A 20570-nucleotide genomic window follows, 5' to 3' on the forward strand; every position below is an offset into this window, starting at 1 on the left:
CCCACGACCTGTGTCAACGCCATGAAGCTCCTGAGTGCACCCATCCTTGGGCTCAAGGTCCTGGCAAGTCCTGCAGTGAAGGAAGCTACCCAGCTCTACTTAACCCTTTCCCTAAACTTATTTGATGAGGGAACCCATTTGCTCCTATAACACCCATGTAATAGGCTTTGAGAAGTGCCTCATGGGGCATGGGGCCAGAAGTCAAGAGAACTGAACTCTGCTCCCCTATTTGTCCCCTGGCCGTGGACCTCAGTGTCCTCGGTCAAGAAAGCAGGATAGACTCTGAGGACAGGCCCTCAGCACTGGGTTGCCTCATCCAGCACTAAGCTGCCTGGCCTGGCTGGTTATGGCCACACTCGGCCAGTGGCGCCGGTTCCCAGCTGCCCCAACACCCAACGGCCCTCGGGGACCAGTGGTCAGACAGTTACCCCCGCCCAACCCAGGGGAACCTACTACTCGTAGGGCATTGCCGTGGACTTCTCTGCGCCTGCGCACAAGGAAGGGTGGGCGTGTCTCCCAGACCTCGTGAGGAAAAATTTCCCGCCTGACAGGTGGGCATCTTGGAAGGGAATGTGTGGGTGGCCCGGAGATGATGATGATGACATGGAGAAGACAGAGACCAGACAACCAAACAAGGGTGAGTCCCCACGGTTTATTATGGAAGCCTATAAAAGAGCCAGGTTGAGTATTTCCAAAATCACAAAATGCACAACATTCATTTTTTTAATACGCAACATGGAATATTATATACAGATTAAAACCACATGACAGCAAAAACACTCACACGGCACCAGTTTCATATCAAAACAAAACACACAAGTGCTTCTTCAATATTAAAACAACTGTGATAAAAACATATTAATATTTTGAGCAATGTTTACAATAGAGAAAAAAATTCATATTTTACTAAATAACAAATATTTAACAGCAAAAACTTTATACTAAATATCTATTTTGAATTATAACAAAAATAGTACTTATAATAGTTTATAAAGACAGACACAAAATTATAACATTAATGAAAAAAAAAGTTTTGTGTATAAAATAATATTATAGTGACCTGGGCAGGGTCAGGATGGTGCCCAGGTCACAAACACCAGCGCCCAACATCGAAAGTGCTTCAATCTGCAAGCCCGTGGCAGGAAGAGTGTTGTGGGGTTTTGTCTTTTTAAGGTCAAGTTACAAGAGTTAGGAATGGTACGTGAGGAAACGTCACCCATCTAGCACTACCTGTACAGACCTGCACACAGACACACAGGCACGGGTGGACAGAGACGGCCACATTTCAACATTGGAACCCTCCTGTCAGCCAGTCAAGAGTCAAGAGCGTCTTTCAGTTCTCTTCTTGTTGCCTTTGAGACCCAGCGGGGTAAATAATCCTTCCTTCCTCCTCACAGGGACCCCCTCAGCCTTTCCCTCAGCCCCTCCCAGACTGGTCACCCCAATGTAAGGTGCCTCCCAGAACCCGCCATCTCCCACCCCACCCCAAACCCCTCACCAGGGCCAGGCCTGGTGGGCTTCCTGTCTCGAGTAGCACTTACTGCCTTCTTAGAAAGTCAGTCAAAAAAAACAAAAAACAAAAACAAAAAACGACTGATTCAGCTGGGGGCAGCTTGGAGCGTGAACCTTCCAGACACTGGGCTTTTTTTCTGGGTAACCAATTCCAGGGCACCGTGCAGCTCTTTTGCAAACTTTGATGAGTCTTTACACGTGTTTGCCTGTTTTTTTCAGAAAGTGTGTGTGTGTGTGTTGTGTTGGGGTGGACTGAGGGATTTTGCTGATTTTTTAAAAAAATGTCTTTTTGCCAGTGATGTATGTTCTGCACGGATTCTTCAGTGGTGGAACAGTAGGGACCAAACGAAACCCTTGAGAACAGGGGTTACAGAGCCGTTGCCGGGCAGGAGCCCATTCCCCTAACGCCGACCACCAGGGTGTGTGAGTGGGGGTGGGAGGGGCCTGCAGTCCTCCCACTGAGCACCATGGAGGGGGCCACACAGCTGCCCACGGCAGTCACTGCTCTGGAGAAGGACTGGAGAGACTGGTCTCCCGCACTCTTTGTATGTTTTTGATTTTCTTACAAAGAGGATTCGTTGCTTTTATAACATCAAAAGCCAAAAGAGAAACACAGAAAGCAAAGAAAAATCCGAAAACAGACAAGATCACTTGGAGACTCACCAAAGACCCCAGATCATCCTGGGAGGCATCCCAGATTGCCAACACTCAAAATGCCAGTGGCAGGAGCTACTCCTCTTTCCCCCAGTCATCCCCTGACCAGCCAGTTTCACACCAAATCACTTCTGACAAATCGCACATCCCCTCCTCCTCGGCTCTGCAGCACGCCTGGCGCGGCTGCCTCAAGACCACAGCAGAGGACCCGAGTCAGCACGTCCAAAGGGCTGCCTCCTATGCTCACCTCCCTTTGCTCTCATCTTGTCCTCACACCCCTGAGCTGAGCTAAGCAGACACTGGCACACAGGTGAGAACGATTTCAAGGACATCTTTCCAAGGGCAAAGGGCCAAGGGTGAAGGTCAAGGGAGGGACAACAGAAGCCCTTGCTCCCTGTCAGAAGAAAGAACCCGTATATGTCCCCATGCTCACTAGCAGGAGTGGGGGACACAGGGGTGAACCGTGGCCAAGCAGAAGCTTATGGCAGTCGCCAAATCCTCGTATGTTCAGGGCTTTTGACCGAGCAGGGAGGGAGGCAGTGGGCCATTTCCCCATCTCCACCAGGGTGAAAGGCAGAGGCACTGGACTTCACCCAGGGAGTGAGGCTCTGAGGTTGAACCCACAGAAGGTCTGGAGCCTAGGGGCAGGGAGACAGCATCATTCGCAGAAGTCCTGCCCTGGACAGCCGGGATGGAGGCTAGGGGACAGACAAGAGGCTTGTTCCAGTCCCCAGGAACGCCAAGATTCGGTTATGTCAGTGAATAAATATGGGGGGAAGGGGGTGGCGGGGGGCAAGGGTGCGGTCCATGAGTCAAAGGCCTTGGGTGTGTGTGTGTAACAGGGGAGCAGGATGGGCTCAAGGTTGCCTGGCAGGAAGGTGGGGACATCAGTGCGCATGCCCAGGGCCACCAGGGAACATGCTGGGAGGACAGGGCCTGGAGCTCCTTTGCCCCAAGGTCAGAAGAGAGAAATAGTAGCAGCAATAGGTAATTTCAAATGTCCAAACTGGCAAAGGGGTGAGGCCCCTCCAGGCTGCTTGCAGTCCACCCCCCCCCCAAGCAAGGGTGACTTGTGTTCTGTTACCCAGGATGCTGTTCTTCGGCGGCCACACAAGAAGGACATCCCACCAGTCTGGGTCAAAGCTGGAAGGGGGGTGGTGCTGAAGAGAGAGCCAAAGAGGGCCCTTCCTTGCATCCCTCCCCCCACATCAACCACCTGCCCTCAGACTAAAAGGGTCCAAAAGAAATGGAGAGCTGGGACCAGTTGGGAACATCACAAGCAAATGCTGCAGCTGAGCCACTGACATTTAACACTGTAACGGGCATGCGGAGTGCCCAGCCCTGTCACTTCCCCCGGGGGGCTAAGCCCGTGGGAACTGGAGGGACTGGGTAGAAATAGGAGCCAGGGGAAGGGCCCTTCCCCTGGAAGGATGGGGCCCTTCTGGCTTTGGGTAGGGTTTGCCGGGGTCGGGGGTGGGGGGGGACAGGGGAGGGCAAGTTATAGGGGCGCCGCTCCCCCTTTCCCAGGTTCTCGCCCCCTCCCCCACACAGGTTTCGACCCTTCTGGTGCCTCCCGCCACCCCCGCCACCCCCCAGGCCTGGCTGGGCTGAGACGGGGGTACGGGCTAGGCGACGTTAGACTGTGGCACTCAGCATGGCCTCCGTCTCTGGCAGGATCTTGTTCTGGTTAGAGTCCAGGCCAAAGAACTTGACGCTGAGGCCATCCACAGGGTGCAGGACAGGGACCAAGGTGATGCGGGGAAAGGTCCGGGTAGCCAGCTCAAAACGGCTCGTGCTGGCCAGCTCCACTGCCAGCACCTTCAGGAACAGCTTGGCCAGGTGTTTGCCCAGGCAGGTGCGGACTCCACCGCCGAACGGGAGGTAATGGAAGCGGCCATCCTTGTCTTCACTCCGGGCCTGACCGAAGCGATCCGGGTCGAACACGTTCACATCTTTGAACACGGGCGCTGTGTCATGGGTGTCCCGGATGCTATACATGACGCTCCAGCCTTTGGGGATCTGGAAACCCTGGAGGCAAGAAGGGGGGCAGGCATAGAGGAAGGTGGTGAGAGCCAGAGGAGGTCTAAGAGGGCCAAGGACTTCCTACCCGCTGCCCCCCCAGCCCCCTGTCCCCAGCTGTGGACCCTCAGTCCTGGCCAGCATCCCCTCTCCTGCCGCAGCCTGGGAGTCCTCCCTCCTGTTCACAGATGTCCACATGCAACTTCCCATATGACAGCCCGGTCGGTTTCATCTGACCCAGCATCTGGGGCCGACTCTCCCCTATCCCCACTGTAGCACCCCAACAGGAAGGCCGGTTTTTCCCACAGGCCAGCGTCCACCCTCCCCAGGCAGCGTTCCCACCAGAGGCCCAGCCCTGCAGGGCCCAGCCTCACATCGAGCTCGAAGGTCTGCAGCACGGTCCGGTAGCCACCGGAAATGGGTGTGAACAGGCGCATGACCTCCTTGATGACGCAGTCCAGGTAGTGGAGCCCACTGAGAGTGTCGAGGCGCAGCGTGCCCTCGCAAGGGCAGCCGCCACTGTGCAGGATGCCCTGGGCCCGCAGCTCCTCGCGCAGCTTCTCCAGCACGGCGGGGTGCTTCAGCAGCTGCATGATGAGGGACGTGCTGGCGCTGGCCGTGGTGGCGTAGGCTGCGAAGATCAGCTCCAGGGTCCCGTCCTGCAGCGGCAAGCAGGGATCCAGGTTCAGCCCCCCTCTGCCAGTACAGGGCCCCCTGTCATGCCCCAAAGTCATCTAGCTGGGCCCTGTCTCCCAGCTTCAGGCCACAATGGATACAGGTCACAGGGCCAGTCCCCCTGCTGGGCAGACAACATAGCTGCCACAGCCCAGGGCAGAAGCACTAGCCTGGAAGTCCCTTGGGATAGATAGGGCTGCTTCTCACTCACTGCTGGATTCCAGAGCCTGCCTGAGCAGGCCTCATCAGGGCAGTGAGCTCCCAGAAGGAAAAGAAAAAGTCCTGGGGAGCCAGGCCCTGTGTGGGCAAGGAAGGTGGGTCTGTCCCTGGGCTTTCTACCCAGCAGTCCTAGCCCCTTCCTCCATCCCCAGGACATTTGGTGGGAGGGCAGGAGCATGGATGGGGTTGGGGGACAACCTGGGACCATAGCCATGGGGACCTGTGCTGGGACAGCAGTGAGAAGGCTGAGGGGAGGGGGTCCCCAGAAGACTCAGCTAAAAGAGGCTGGCGGGAGGGGAGGAGATCAGAGTTAGGTCAGAACTTCCCTGCTCTTCCCCCAAGGGCTTAGGCTGCCTTTCTGAGGACCATGAAATGCGCTGAACTGGTGACTATTGAGGGTGGAAGGGAGTGAGGGGGTCCACAAAGCAACTGACACAGAGTCTGTCCTGAGGTTCCTAGAGACCAATTTTCAGCATCTTCACCGTGGGGACCAACTCACTCCCAGGACTGGGTGCACAGAAGCTGAGGTGGGGGGCAGCCCCCCCCATTATGGCTGTTTCTCAGCCTCCCCATCAGACCACCCACATGAAACAGGCTGGGACACAGCCTCTTTACTGGCTGTGTCCCCACAGCCCCATGTGGCGTTGGCCACCACCACCACACAGAGACAGCCGCTGTGGGAGTGGAGCAGGATGGGCAGAAACAGAACCTGGGGCACTCGTGCTGCCCAATGGGGAGGCCGTCCCCACCTTCAGCTCCTGCATGGTCATCTCCTTGCCGTGCTCCTTGCTGCTCTCGATGAGGATGTCCAGGGCATCCGAGTAGTCCTTGCCCTGGGTGCACTGAAGCTTCTCCCGGATCGCCTTTTCCAGGCCCTTCTGCAGGATCTGCCGTGCCTGAATGCCCTGGTGGTGCGGGGGGTGGGGAGAAGGGGGCGATCTGGTTACCAAACTCAAAGGGTAGGGTCACCAGAGGCCCCCTCCCAAGGGCAGGGAAGGGACTCCTCTGAGATCTTCCCATCTAAGCTGCTGAGACCAGCGGGTGAAGGCTCCCCTCCCCTGCCCATCGCCCTTCTGCTGATGCCTCCTGTCTGTCTGTGTGACCAGTGAGTGACTGAGTGGCCAGCCACCCTTTCCCACAGATGCCCACCTCCTCTCCTCCCAGGCCCTGGAGGCTCACCCGCCGGTAACCGCTGAAGGGCAAGTCGACAGGCAGGGAGAAGACGTTCTCCACAAATTGCTGGTAGACTTCGAAGAGATGGCCCAGGTCCTCTTCTGGGATGCTGAAACCCAGCAGCACCCGTATGGCCATACGGAAGGTGAGCTTCTGCGTCTCCTGGTACACGTTGATGGCCTCCGGGTGGCTGCTCCAGGCACGAAGTGTGTCCTGGATCACCAGCTGGATCTTGGGCAGGTAGCTCTGCAGGGCCTCATGACTGAAGATCTTGGAGAAGACCTGGAGGGCAAGGGGGGAGTTGGAAGGAGCTCGCGCCTGCCCATGCAGCCCCCACGGGGCCCCACTGAAGCACGCGCCCAGGACTGCGGCCACAGAGACGCCGGGTCCTCACCCCAGTCGGGCTCCACTTTCCACCTCCGGTCACAAACCCCCACTGGTGCTCCAGCTCCGAACCCCCTCCTACTGCCTGCGCCTTGGGGTAGAGGCAGGGGAAGGATAGGAGTAAAGCACAGTGTCCAGGCACTTCTAAGTCAGGACATTCTGTGTTGCTCACAGCGAGATCGGAGCGGCCCTCTCCTTTCCTGCCCCTCAGAAAAGCATGAGCTGCACACAGTGGTAAAGCCCTGGGGACGAAGCAGCCCAGCTGCCAGTAGGTCTACCGAGGAGCTGGTCCCTCCACTGCAGGGCCCCCTTCCCAAATTCCCAGGCAGAAGTGCCCAGGAGGAGTGGAACACAGGTGCATAGACTGGACAAGGAGGTGCAAAGCAGTAGGTGGCTCATCTCCTCTAATGGAAGAACAAGAGAGTCTGAAGCTAGACTGCAAGCAGGACTTCCCAAGAGCCCCCTGCCCCCATCACCAAACTGCTCTCAGTCCCTGGGAAACACCTGATGGGTGGAGACCCTAGGCAGTCTATTAATAGATGTGCCATCAAAATGTCTTCAGTGTGGCAGAGTCTGGAGGCAGGGGGACGGGGGCAAGATTTTCCACCCTGAAAGATCACAATGCCAAACAGAAGCCCTTTTAATTCCTTGCATCTCCCTGGTCCATTTTAAGTAAATGGCGAGTCCCTATTTCCACCTTCTTTGCTTTCCATCCTCCTGCTTCCTCAGTAACCCACTCCTGCCCCCTCCTTACCCAAATGCCCCCAGCACACAGTTTCATGCTGCTGCCCAGGGCAGACAGGAGAGGGGAGAACATGAGTTTATTTACTGATACCTCTGTGTGTCACTCATAACCAACATCCTCCATCCACGCCCCCCGCCCAACCAGAGGGGCCACCAAAGCGAAGAGGGCCACCCCCACCAACACCAAGGGGAAGGTCACTGGGGAAGGCAGAGTTGGGAGGGGCAGCACAGAAGAAGGAGATGCATATTCCCCCTGCTCCCCTGCCCTGCCCCACGCAAACCACACACACGCGCCTGCCCTCCCCTCCCATCCCCCCAAACACAACCACCGCACAAACTGTAAATGTGAGAATTTCCCCTGCAGTCAGCTCGAGGAGGAAAAGGTAACATTTTCCTGGCCTCAGCCCTGCATGGCTAATGGGAGGGCTGGTTTGCAGAAATAACAGAGCTGGCCCTTCAGTGGCCCAGCCAGGCGTTCACAATAGCACTTTCATTCCCAAATTCCCGGTGGGCAGATGGAGGGAGGGAAGGAGGCCGGTGAGGGGCAGAGGAGCCAGTGCTGTTTGGGGCTGCTCCTGCTATTAAGGGACAGCTGAAATGTAGAAGGATGGGAAGTGGCCAAGGGCAGCCCAGGTCTGGATGGGTCACTCACACCTTGCTCAGCAGCGGGGTCCCAGGAACTTCCAAGGGAGACCTCAGCCACCACCCCCCTTCAGAGGAGGCTGTATGGATATATGGATATAGGTGGGGCTCTCTGCTTCAGCACCCCCTCCCTGGTGTCCTTAGGATGCCAAGTTCAGCTCCTGATCGGAGTCTAATGGGGTGGGAATGGGGCCTCATCTCCAGAGCCCAATGCTGGCTAACCAAGGGCCCTTACAAAATAGTAAGATGTTCATGGGGGAGGAAGAAAGATATTCTGTGGCTCCCAGGCCTCGATGGGGAGACTGGGAGTAGAGGCCGGCAAAGATAGGGAGGTCACACCTGGCCAAGAGGAGGACTACCAGGGAGGGGATGGGGCAAGGACTGGCCAGGGCCCCCAGCGAACAGGAAACCCAAGCTCAGAGGTGGGCATGTGGAGGGGGCAATGGGCCGGAGGCCACGCACACCTAGATTGGTCAAACTCAAAGCCAGCTAGCCTCTACAGGGTAGCGGGGTGGTGGGACAAAGCAGGCTGGGGACCCAGAGACCTAGGTTTTAGCCCCGGATCATACACCAGTTTACTGCAACACTATGACCAAGCCATGCCCCCCTGCCTCAGCTTCCTCACGTATGAAATGGTGAGGAGATGATCTCTGTGGCTCCTTTCAAGGTACAGAGCCCATAAACTAGGTGTCCCAAAGTAGACACTGTCCCCTCAAGTCACCTAATGCCTACTAGGCCCCCAAATATACACCCCACGCAGGCTACAGTGACCCAGGAAGGGTTCCCAGGGTCACCAAAGGAGGCTCCCTGAGGACCCCCCAGCACTCTCAGAAGGGGCCAGACATGACCCACCCACCGGCCCTGCCCAGCCCTGCCCTGCCCCGAAGGTTACATTCCCTGCGCCCTCTAGTGATGACCAGCTGAATCGCTCCTTCTCAAGCTTGGGGTCCAAGGAGGGCAGGACGGAGGGAGACTTGGAACTAAGTAGATGGGCTTCAAAGGTGGGGGATCCACATGTTACCTCCAGGTAGTCAGGGGTCCTGAGCAGGAGCTGGAATGACCCCAGGAAGCCCTCTGTCATCCTGAACCTGAAGGCCTCCGGTCTGGGGCATCTGGAAAGGTCCAAGGCTCTTATCTTGATCCAGCCCCTGACTCACCAGGAGCAGCCAGAAGGTCACTGCCCTCTCTGGGGCTCAGCTTCCCCACTGGTTTCATGAAAGGTCTAACTGGACTTTCTTGGGTCCCTTTCCACCTAGCTGTCCTGCCCATGATTCCTCTCAGAGCCCCCCTGAGGCAGAGAAAATGACCACAGGAGAAGCAAAGCAAAACAAAACAGCAGGCACTCTGAGTCAAGGGACTCCGCTCAGAGGTCACCCCATCCGTGCCCCTGCTTCCAGCCCTGCTATTCCCCAGGCATCGGGGCCTCCCAGGCACCAGGAAAACTCCAGGTCCTCATCCCTGGGTTGGTGCCCAGGATTAACAACGAGGGCACTTCCCACAGCCGAGGCAGCCCAGAAACCACCACCTACCACAAAGGCCAGGAGGAGGCGGAGGTGCTGGCCCAGAGCAGAGGGAGGCCTGGGCCACGTCGGGCGGGCGGGGTCAGGAGTCGGGCACATGGGCAAGTGCCCAGCTGAGCCGCTCAGTGTGAAGAGAGGAAGGGTTCCCAGCCCCCAGAGCCGTCTGCCCTGACCACAGCTGTAACAGGAGCCAAAGCTGCTTTGTTTCCCTCTGGGGCTTCCCTAGGAATTCCCAAAAGTGAGCCAACAATGTTGGACAAAGGTCATCGGGAACCAGCTTGGGCCCAGGCAAAGCCCTGCAGAGGGAGCAGCAGGTACGGAATTCCCTAGGTGCCCAGGGAGAGAAGACAGAGCGTCCCAGGAGGACCAGGACCTCCCAGGCACAGGCTGGGCTCCTGGCTTGAAGGCTGTGCTTGGTAACCCTCCGCTACCCCCCATCAGCTTCTCCAGCAAAGCAACTGGCCCAAGGACCCACTTCCCTGGTTCTCTCTCAACCCTGAGTGGGAGGCAGTAGGACACTGGGGGGCTTGCCAAGGCTCCGATTCTCCATAACTGTCTCTACAGACACTTGCCCCTCCTGCTCTTGTACCACCGCGCCCCTGGGAAGAGAGCGGCTCACTGGAGCCCCAGGACCCTGGACTCTGACTGCTCAGCCAGGTGCCCTCCCCCTTCTCAGCTGGTGCCTATGGATGGACATATGGACAGACAGTCTCTGGACAGGCAGTCTCGGGAGTCGGAAGAGCCAGGGCAGGAACCTACTCCTTGGGCCAGTGAGTCAGACTGGGAGGAATGGAAGCGGGTGCCCGGGAGGGCGGGGGCCCGGGCAGGCTACCCGCCGAGCCACGCTGCCGGAGGACAGCTACAGCTTCGGAGTGGGAAGAGCAACAGAGGGCGGGCAGTGCCGCGGCAGCTGTCTGCAGGGCACACGGGGGACGCCGAGGTGTGTACTTTATATTCAAGTAAGGGGGAGGATGAGAGATAGTGTCATCTTCCCAGGGGCTTGGCATTTCCACTGGGTCTCAACTTCACCCTGGCTGCCTCCCGAGCCAATCCCACTCAGCCACTCTGACAGGGAGGGACCTGCCCAGACCCCCCAGCCTGTGCAGAAAGTGGAGGCCCCATGGGGAAGGGCCCTCCCAGGGTCACAGTCCTGGCCGTGACTGGCCACACCCACCAATGGCCCTGAACCCCATCTCCCACCACTCCCCAAGCCCCACTGAGCCACCATGTACCTGTCCTGGGGCTCTGAATTTATCTTTATGGCCAAACTTCTCAGGAGAAGTCCAGCTGTGTGGCTCCTCTGTCCCTGCTTCGGCATTTCCCACCCCTAGAGGGACACCCCCAGCTCCGGCCCTTCAGCCTGGGCAGCCTGAATGGATACATTGGTCGGCACAGGGGGCTCAGGGCCAGAGTAGACCCCAGTCAAACCTGCCCACTCTCTGTCAAGGCCAGAATTGTCTCCCAAGGCTGGAAGAGTGAGCAGACATGTCAGCATCACAGCCTTTGACCCCTCCCTGCCCTGGGAGGACAGAGAAAGGAGGGAAAAGGGAGAAGACAGACCCTAGGCCTGGCCAGAACCCCCACCACTACCCCCGCCCACTGCCTGGCACCAGGCTCATGGAGGGAGGCACCCACTCTCAGGCGCTCTGGTGGCTGCCTGGCCGTGGGCTCCCTCCCACATTGACCTTCAGAGAGATCCGCTCCCGCCACCCTCCCCCTCAGCAGTCCCTGCATCCACTGGCTGGTGCTACAGTAACTTTTGAGTGAAGGACTTCTTGGGCTGGCAGAACAAAGGCTCTGTGCCTATGCCAGGGGGGCTGGGCAGAGCTCTCAGGGGCAGGGCTGCCTGGCTGGGCCACTCACCTTCCTAATGCAGGTGGGAGCGGCTTCCCTGGGCTAAACCAGAGGCTGTGCACGGGCCCCAAGGCCATCAAGAGCCAGGCTGGGCTGGGCTCCCTAAAGACACCCCCCCCCAGACCTCCTGGCTCTGCCCTCCTGCTGATGTACTTCTCGGACTCTGCACCCCAACACACACTGCAGGATGGACAGGGTTTCTGAGAGAAGTGCAGTGATCCTGAGCCTGCCTTCCACCTCCGCCCCAGACATAGTCCCAGGGCCAGGCCCGTGAGGGCTGGGATGTGTGCAGACAAGGCTTCTTCATCCTACCTCCAAAGCCTGGGGAGCTGTTCCCCCACCTTCGTCTTGGGTTCAGAAGTCCCTGTAGCCAGGAGTCTGGGTTGGAGGGGCAAGAGTGCCATGCCTGGAGTCTCTAGGACTAAGTGCATCCTCTGGGATGTTCCCCAGGTATGGGGAGGGCTACTGTCTGAGGCCCCCTGAAGCTGTTGGCCTCCCCATTTCCAAAGGAAAAGAGGAAATGCCTTATTCTGGGGTGTGGGGCTGTGCAATGGGGATTCTAGAACCATCTCCCCTCCCACTCCTCCTCTGTGTCTCTGACAACCTCCTCCTACCCTTCCCTACCACCCTCCTTCCAGGACAATTCCCTCTCCCTCCACCCACACAAAGAAGGATGACATCCCTCTCCCATTCATCAGAGACACCCCAGGCCCCTGGGGGAAGGAAGGTTACAAAAACGAGGGGACAGAGTCTGGGGTGGTGGCTATAGGGACACAGGCCCGGCTCCTTAAGAAGATTTTGTTAGACTAGGCAAGACTTTCTGGATTTTCTCCCTGGCAACCCCAGCCATCTTGGCCCTAGACCACCAGGACAGGCGGGGCAAACACCTGGAGTGCAGCGATGGCTGTAAGGAGCCCCTTCCCAGCACATCTGGTCAGACCTCCCAGAGAAGGGGCGGGCCACCAGCCCCAGTGGAAACAGTGACGCTCCTCGTTCTCCCGCCGGCCAGGCCCCAGCACACCTGGGCCTTACTTCCTGTGAGTACATCCCAACCAGGCCTGGGCCTAGCCCAGCAGCCTGCTCACCCACAAGGTCTCTCACCGCAGTGCGGACTGGATCAGGCAGTGTGCACGGCATACCCCCGACCCTGGCCAGGCTGGGTCCGCTGGGCACTGGGGTCCAGCAGCCTGACCATTTTTTCCAGGACATAAACAAGCCCCTGAACATTCTCTTCTCATCCCTCCAGCTGGACTCTACTTCTTGAGGCAAGGACCAAGTGTCCCACTTCCGGGTCTACCTCACCTAAAACCTTCAATTCCCAAGCCTCTGTCAGGATGAACTGCTTTCTGTCTGCTTCCTACCCCCAAAAGCTAGAGGATAGGGTGTCCCAAAGAGGGAGATCATGGAAGACTCTTCTGTGGCTCTCAGTTTTGGCCCCCGCCCCTGCCCTATCCCCAGCTCTCCCTGGCATTCCTCTGGCAGTGTGCTCTGGGGCATCTCCTTCCCTCCTTCCAAATGAACCATGTGGGCCCAAACCATGGGGCTTTCCAGGTGGGCCCTCCCCACCTGGAGACCCACAGCCAAGTCAGGAACAGGGTGGGTGGAACCACAAGGCAGCCCTGCCCCAAAGCCCTCTGCACCCCCAGGGTCTCACAGTCTGGTCCTGTTCCAGCCCTCCTTGTCCTCCCAGTACCTCCTCCCTACTCCCACCACCAGCTCTGGCAATCCTAGGTCTGCAGGACTAAGTAAGGCTCCTCTTGGGCTTCATGGGCTAGAAACAACTCTTCCCCGTGGATGCCTGTGTTGCACGCCCTGTCCTGCCCTTTCTTTGCTTCCTGACCAGATTCAAGTCTCTCAAACTCCCAAGCCTCAGTGTCCCCTTCTGTGAGAAGGGGACAATGACTGTTTTCTTGTCAGTCTCTATAAAGATAAAATGAGGAAGCAGATAGTCCTTGGAGCTGGGCTTCTGAGTCTCACTCAGGCTGTCTCCTCACTCTTTGGAAAGGGGTTTTTGGTGGAGCCCTAAAGACTAAGAAAAAATAGTGTGGAACACATTTTATAAGCCCCCCCCCCCCACCGCCGTCCCCGTGCTGAGCCCATAGCTCCCTTCCAGGCACTTCCCATCTCTCCTCTGGACCTGTTAGCTGCTTCCTGCTCTAGTGAGGTACATGGGGGAAGACTACCCTAGAAGCCCCTTTCCAGTCCCTGAAATCCGTGCTTTACGGGAGCGGGGTGGGGGGTGGGATGGGGTGTGCCTCCTCCATCGGATTTAGCCTCCTTTTGTCTGCTCTGGAAAACTACTCTTCGCAGGCCGTTCAAAGACATCAGATACTACAAGATGAATACCTACGTTCACAAAGCCCTCTTCGCATAGACTTCTGGAGGTGGGAGCCGCTCACCGTTGCCCCCCCCCCCCGCTACTCTGCCACTGTTCTGGGCAGATCTGAGGCTGCCTCTCTCTTTCCTTAAGGTTTCAAACCTGGATGAGTCCTCTGACCCAGTGGAAAACGGGGAGGGAGGGGAGGTCGTGCAGCGCCCCCTCACTGGCCGCCTGAAGCTGGCGGCCCGCCGCCCCGCCCGCTGGCGGCCCAGCTTTGGGGTTACTGCAGTTCAAACAGCACGTGCCGCCCGCGCTTAGAGCCGCGGCGGCGGCTGCTCTGCCCTGGGAGGGGGCGGGGAGGCTAGGCTAGCTGCGTGCGCTCTGGCTCGCCTCCTCCGCGCCTCTTCCAGGCGCTCGGGAAATCCACAGGATAAACACCCACTTTCTCTTCCTCTGTACGGGAGGGGGTAGGTGCGCTCTGATCCTTCGCAGCGCCTCCGCTGCTCTCCCACCCTTCGCCCTTCCTCCGCCGTCCAGAGCTGGGCGGCAGTGCCCCAGACTTCATCTCCCCGCCACCTCCACCTCCTCCTCTGCCCCGCCAAGGCAAGGCCCTGCTACCCTCGTGCACGGGGTGGTCCGCTCCCTGAGCCTGCCCGCGTCGCCCTTAAGGAACCAGTGGCAGAAAGGCTAGGTTTGGTTTTCCAAAGATCGGTTTTCTGTCCTCAGAATTCCCAAGGGAAACAGGGCGAAAAGGAGAGCGGGGACCACCATTTGCCTTTATCTTTTCTCGGTTTTGTGGAGTACGGGAGGACAGGAGTTGGATGCCCTACTCCCTGCATGTTTGAGCTCTGTCCAAACCACCCCACCCCCCGCAACAGCCACCGATGGGCCTGGCCTCCTAATGGGAATGGCACTGCGGACCGATAGTGGGGCAGACCCGGAGGAGGCCTATGGGCTCTGGATCCCGGACCGCAGTCGTCTAGGCACGGGAGTGTGGGATCCTCTAGCATGGTGTGCAAATGAGGGGCGCAGATTCGGGTGGAACTGTCCCCCGGGGCTCCACAAACTCCTTACACCCGAGACGGGTGCACGGAAGAAGAGAGTCAGAGCAGGGCTGCGGGGCTCTTAGCCAAGAGAGAGAGCTCTTACCTTGCGCTTATTGCGGTGGATGTCCCCGATGGAGTTAGCCACCGTGTTGGGGCCCAGCAGCATGCGCGTGCTGCGTGGCCACTCAGTGCTCACCAGGTGGTGCTCGCCCATCAGGATCTTGCGCACGTTTTCTGCGCCTGTCACGCGGATCAGCGGCCGCCCCAGCAAGTGCGTTTTGAACACGTTGCCATACTTTTCCCTCCGCGAAGACTGGAAGCCGGAACCCTGCGGGAACCAGGGAAGAGACCTCTTTCAGGGCGTAAATCTCCGGATGGGATGTCCCAGAGGCCCAGCCTGGAGGACCCGCGGCGTGGGGGGGGAGGGGGGCAGAAGATTCAGCCCAGGCCACCAGTCCCCTGTCCCCCACCCCCACCACCAACACACACACACACACACACACACACACACGAAGGTTTTATTTTTCATAGCATGCACGAGAACTGGGAAGTAGGGCCTAGAGGATAATAAATAATGCAAGAAGGCGGGAGGCCCGGGGCACCCCTCGGGAGGGTGTTTTTTGGTAATGACTTGCGGGAGGAAAAAGGTATCCCGGATGGCGGGACCCGAAGCTACAGCCTCCACCCCCCTCCTCCTCGCTCCCCCGCCTCACGCTCCGGAGACTCTCGGAATAAATATTTCCAGGCTCCCGGCCACGGGCTGGCGAGACCCCGCGGGGTGGCCGCAGGCCAAAGATTATTTATAGCGGCGAGCAGTCCGTGCCCGGAGGCTGTCACTACAGAAGGGGGTTGGGGTTTCCTCCGTTCTCAGGGGTGGGCCGCGAAGGGACCCGGCGGCCCTCTAAGGGATCTGCAAGGTAGGGTCACGGGGCCGCGAGCCGCGATTTTCCTAATGCAATCTGCACTGGGAATAACTGAGAAGGAGTTTCGTCGCCGCCCTGGAGTTTGGAACGGGAGCTCGGAGGAAGGCGCTTCCCGCGGGGCGGGGCAGGGCGGGGCGGCCGTCACAGGTAACCGGATCCCCGGCGGCGGCCGCAACGGCGCGAGCCCGGGACGGCTAGGCCCTGGCCCCGGCCCCGGCCCCGGCCCGGCGCGCGGGGTAGCTGGCTGAGCCGGCCCCCGAGCGGGTACCGGAAACCGAGGGGACCTCCGAGGGGCGGGGGCAGGGGCGTCCGGCTCACCTTTGACGTAGGCGCTCGCCACCCCACCCCGCGTTAACCCTTCTCCAGCCGGGGCAGCGCCCGGTGCCAAGGGAAGAGGCGCCACCTGTCCCGCACTCTTGGCTTGGCGGGCAACGACCTGCGGGTGCGGACTCCAGACCTACGGAGTCCTGTACCCACGAAGGGACACCTCGGCATCCCCTTTTCCCGGGTTGATCCCTCTGCTCACTTCCCTTTCTTCTACGGAAAAGTATTCTCCAGCTAAATGTGAACACACCCAGCACCGCCGAAAAGTGACTCTGCAGAACCCGGAGTCCTAATCACTTTTCCACATGCGCCTCCGGCCCCGGCGCGCGACAGGGAGCGAGCCCAGAGAGGCCGCGCCTCCTAGAGGGGGGCTGGGCCGCGGGGGACGCCACCCCACTCTCAGGTTGGCGGGTCGGAGAGAGCTCCTCCACCCCACCGCAGTTCTAGACGGCGTCTTCCCCTTTAAGAGAAATCTAGGCGAGGGTGGAGGTGCGACCAAGGGGGGGTTGAGGAGCGGGATTCCCTCCCTCCGTCTGCTCTACGCGTCTCCCTAGCTCCGTCTGACTCTCCGTCGCTCCTCTCCTTCTTTTCCTCTGTTTTTCTTTTCTTTCGACACAAAAGTTGGGTTGTGAATTTTCCGAGGTCGCTGCCGCCTCTCTCCCGCCGCCCCCTCCCGTCTCTGATCTGCCTAACTATAATTAAAGTGCGTTTTTTTGTGGCATTAATAAAGAGTTATTTGTCCGCCGTTTCCACGGTCTTCACAAAGAGGACTTTCATAGGGGCGGCCGCTCGGGCCGCGAGTCCAATTTATACAAAAATGTTGTATTTTTAGCCCTAGGCTCTGTTTAGATGGCGCACGGTGGAAACGGAGAGCCCTTGGAGGTCTCCCCGTAAAATCTGATAAATGACTCCAAAAAAATAAAGCTGGGATTCAGAGGGCTCCCATTAACCCCTTCAGCGCTCTTCTACAGGCATCCCCCCATTTCCCTCCCACGGGGGAGTCTAGGGCCCCGCGGGCTAATGGAAGGGGAGGCGTAGGCCTGGTTCCCTTTCCCCAACTTCAGTGCGGGTTGGGCACGGGGCCCCAGGCACCCTTGCGGGATTCGGGGAAAAGGTCAGGGGGATGTTCGGCGTAGCAGAGAAAGGTCAAGAAAGGGGGGGAGCGATAGACCACGGATTCCGCAGATTGGCTCTAAGGAGACGAGAGTTGATGCCCGCGTGAGTTATTTTATTTCCTAAATTCTCGGCCAAAAGCCTAGACCACCTCCGCAGTTAACTCTTCTAAGTGTAGTGGTGGCACGGGAGAGGCTCTGGGGACTTCTTTACGGAGGGTAGCCCTATTGGTTAAAGCGAATCCCACCCCACTGCATGAGCATCCCCAAAAGAGATGGGCCGATTCTGGAACTTGGGAAGACCGCAACCTAGAGGAACCGCGCCACCCCCACCCCGCCCCCCGCTCCGCTGTCACTCCGCGCGGGGCGGGGCCGGGCAGGGTGTCCGTGTGTGCGCTCGCGAATTGCACGCGTCTGTTAATTTCAAGCCATGCTCTCGCACTTCTAAACCCACAGGTCTCTGCCGTTGCCTCCCGCCTCACCTCACCCTTGCCGGGGTTGTCTTCAGGACATTCATCCTTCTCTTAACTCCCACCAGCATCCTCCGGACAAACACGGGTGTTCACCGGAACACAACACACCTCCCGCGGTTAACCAGAGGCATCCCCCACCCCCCAAAAAACCTGGTGTATATCAAATTGCAAAAGCGTTTGTCTAGCACTTGACGAGGTTAATTCCAGGTTAATCTCCCCATTACTTACCTGAGTCTGGTCCCTGACGCACCCACCCCCATTATCACCAGCAGTATGCGGTTGTGTGGCGTCTAGCAACACACAAACACACACACACACACGCACGCACACACATACACACGCACTCTTTGGATCTCATACACCAATCCCAAGTTTCTCTCCCCTGCTCAAGTGTCCCCACCCAATAAGTAAATAGACCCTTTTCCTTAAAAGCCAAGAACCCTCTGGTCTCGGGCTTCTCATCTTCCTTGAGTTGCCTCCTTCCTTCCCCACCACTAAATACACACACTTTCTTGGACTGTAGACCAGGGCGTTAGTACCTAGCGCAACCGACGACGCGGCGGAACACAGCCGGGGGGCTTAAGGAGGCAATTCTGGCTGCCATTGACTCCTTCCTCTCCCCGACTCAATTTTCGGGTCCCAATATACCTCCCAAGCCCCGGCAGCCGATGGCGACAGGGGTCTGGAGCGAGAAGGTGAGGCGAAAGCTGCTCACCACACGACTCCCCCTCCGGCTGGCATCGCAAGGGGAAACCCCCGGACGGTCCACGCACCCCTGCTGGGTCGCCCGCGACTGGGGAAAGTCAATCTTGGGAGCCCTCCGAGTCAATCTTGGGAGTCCATGGACCTCTCCTACCAGCCCCCAGAATTTGCGCACTCGGCGCCAATGCCCCCCCCCAACCACGCCGCGGGCGGGCAAAGGAAGCCCGGGCTGCACCCGCAAAGAGGAGGGAAGGGGCGGGGCGGGGACCTGTGCGTTCAGGCTCCCGGCGCCCCCTGGTCTGCCCGCGGCTCCAACGGCCCCGCGCTCGCCGCTAGCGGACCCCGGAGGGCAGCGGAGCGAGCGCGCCCTTACCTGTAGCAACCAGTGGCCGGTCTCTCCGATGAGCGGGAAGCCCATGGAGCCTTTGGGTATGGGCAGTTTGCAGCTCTTGTCGCGGGTGGCAGCCCAGCGCAGCTGCCACAGCTGCTGCGACACGGCCAGCAGCAGCGTCACCGACACCAGGCACGCGGCGAGGGTGGCCAGCGCCGACACCAGCTCCAAGCCCTCAAAGAGCATGTTGGCGGCCGCTCGGGGGATTGGCTGTGCCGGCCGCGGCGGGGGAGGGGAGGGCCGGATGAGAAGGGACGCGAGCGGCGGGGGAGGGGAGGCTGCGGCCGGGGGTCCTGGCACCTCCAGCCGAAACAGAGAAGGAGGAAGGGGCCGAGGGCAGGGGCCGAGGGAAGGGGAGTGGAGGCTGCGAGGGGAGCGGAGAGAGGGAGGAAAAAAATTGCCTACAAGAAGAGAGAGGAGACACGAGGCGACTCGGAGTGTAACTTTGTTTGTTTGTTTGTTTGTTCCCTTATAGCGGGCTTAGGGGCTGCTCGAGGGCTGGTGAGATGAAGCCGTGAATCAAGCTGGTGGATTAGCTCTCCCCGAAACCATCACACTCGGAAAACTTTGGAAAACTTTGTCCAGCGGGAGCCTCTCTCGTAAGAGCTATCGGAGAGAAAGTGCGATCGATTTGTCAAAAGTTCTCCCCTCAAATTCCTAGGTGGAAAAAAAAAAGGGGGGAAAATTTCTGAATCCAAAAATTCCAAAGAACCCAGAAACTTTAGGGGTGAGGGGGAAGGCTCCCCAGCCGAGGCGAGTGGAGAGGCCCGAGCCCAGCGTCCCCGGGCTGCCCCGGGCGGCGCGCCGAAGCCGCAGAGCCGCCGCTGCACCCCCGAGGCGGGAGCGGCGGGCGAGGCGGCGCGGCGGGCGCTGCGCGGGTGCGGAGCCGGCGGACCGCAGCCGGGACGGGACGCGGCCGGCGACAGAGCCCCGGGCGGGCGCTGGGGCGGCGGCGGCGGCGGCGGCGGCGGCCGGCGGGCGGGCGGGGTGAGGCGGGGTGGGGTTGGGGGAGGAGGTGAAAACCCGAGCTGGGCTATTGTATCAATTAAGAAAAGGCAATCCGTCCCGGGACGCGGTCTCTCGGTTCTGGAGTTGCTGCTGGGGGAAGAAAGGGGGAAAAAAGAAAGGAAGGCAAAAGGAATGAAAGAGGGGGAAAAGCAGGAGGCAGGATTTCAGGGCTGGTGGTTTTAAAAGCTTCTCTCAATGTGAATTTGAGTCCAAAGCGAGGCGATGCGTGTGTTTATATAGAGGCGGGAGGCTGCGCCGTGGGCGCTCAGCCAGCCCGCCCCCCCACCCCACCCCCACCCCACCCCACCCCACCCCACCCCCAACCCCCCCCCCCGCATCCCGCCACCCACCCACCCCCCCCCCCGCGCGCTCACAAAGCCGGAGGCGTGGTGAGAGGCCGGCGGCCGGAGCGTGTGAGCGCCCGCCGGCCTCCCGCCCCGCCCCGGCAGCCCGCCGCCCGCCGCCCGCCCGGGACCCACTTGTAGCCGCCGCAGGATCAAACTCAGTTCACCTCTCGCCTCTTCTTCCTTCTCGCCGGCGTCTTGCTGAGCCCGGCACCTACAGACGGACGAGAGGAGACACACACACACACACACACACACACCGTGCGCGCTCGCACAGTGCCCGCTTGGCTGCTAGGCTACTTCCCTCCCTCTTTTCCTCCCTCCTGGTCCCCGGCCCCCTCCTCCCGCCCCGGGCAGTCCCGTGTGGGCCGTAGCCCCAGAGGCTGAGGTCTTCGCCAGACTGCCCCTCCACTGAGGGCCACCGAAAGTCCCTGGACCTGTGCTTGGGGTCCCAGGCTCCAATCCCGCGGAACCCCGCGGGCTCTTATCTCCCGGGACCCCATCAACCCTCCCAATTTGCCCCCTCCCAAT

At 59.4% G+C, this 20570-nt stretch overlaps 1 protein-coding gene across 1 annotated transcript; it reads right to left on the reverse strand.

Annotated features, from left to right (window-relative positions):
- Window positions 1–632: 632 nt before the first annotated feature.
- LOC122914979 (cytochrome P450 26B1) lies at window positions 633–20233 on the reverse strand. The gene is made up of 7 exons (XM_044261367.1): window positions 20175–20233; window positions 18670–19344; window positions 14866–15090; window positions 6259–6534; window positions 5829–5984; window positions 4560–4844; window positions 633–4194 (listed from the first exon to the last, which is right to left on the reverse strand). Exons 2-7 carry the CDS (start codon window positions 18871–18873, stop codon window positions 3802–3804), a joined length of 1539 nt encoding a protein of 512 aa, XP_044117302.1. The 5' UTR covers window positions 18874–19344; window positions 20175–20233; the 3' UTR covers window positions 633–3801.
- Window positions 20234–20570: the final 337 nt, after the last annotated feature.

The sequence above is a fragment of the Neovison vison genome, chromosome 8 (assembly GCF_020171115.1).
Source record: "Neovison vison isolate M4711 chromosome 8, ASM_NN_V1, whole genome shotgun sequence".
Classification (NCBI taxonomy): Eukaryota; Metazoa; Chordata; class Mammalia; order Carnivora; family Mustelidae; genus Neogale; species Neogale vison.

Coding starts and splice junctions, on each gene's coding strand:
- LOC122914979 (XM_044261367.1), bottom strand. CDS start 18,873: ATGCTCTTTGAGGGCTTGGAGCTGGTGTCGGCGCTGGCCACCCTCGCC. Junction 6,535..14,865: donor TCCACCGCAATAAGCGCAAG/GTAAGAGCTCTC, acceptor CTTGCCCTCCAG/GTCTTCTCCAAGATCTTCAG. Junction 5,985..6,258: donor CCTTCAGCGGTTACCGGCGG/GTGAGCCTCCAG, acceptor CCGCACCACCAG/GGCATTCAGGCACGGCAGAT.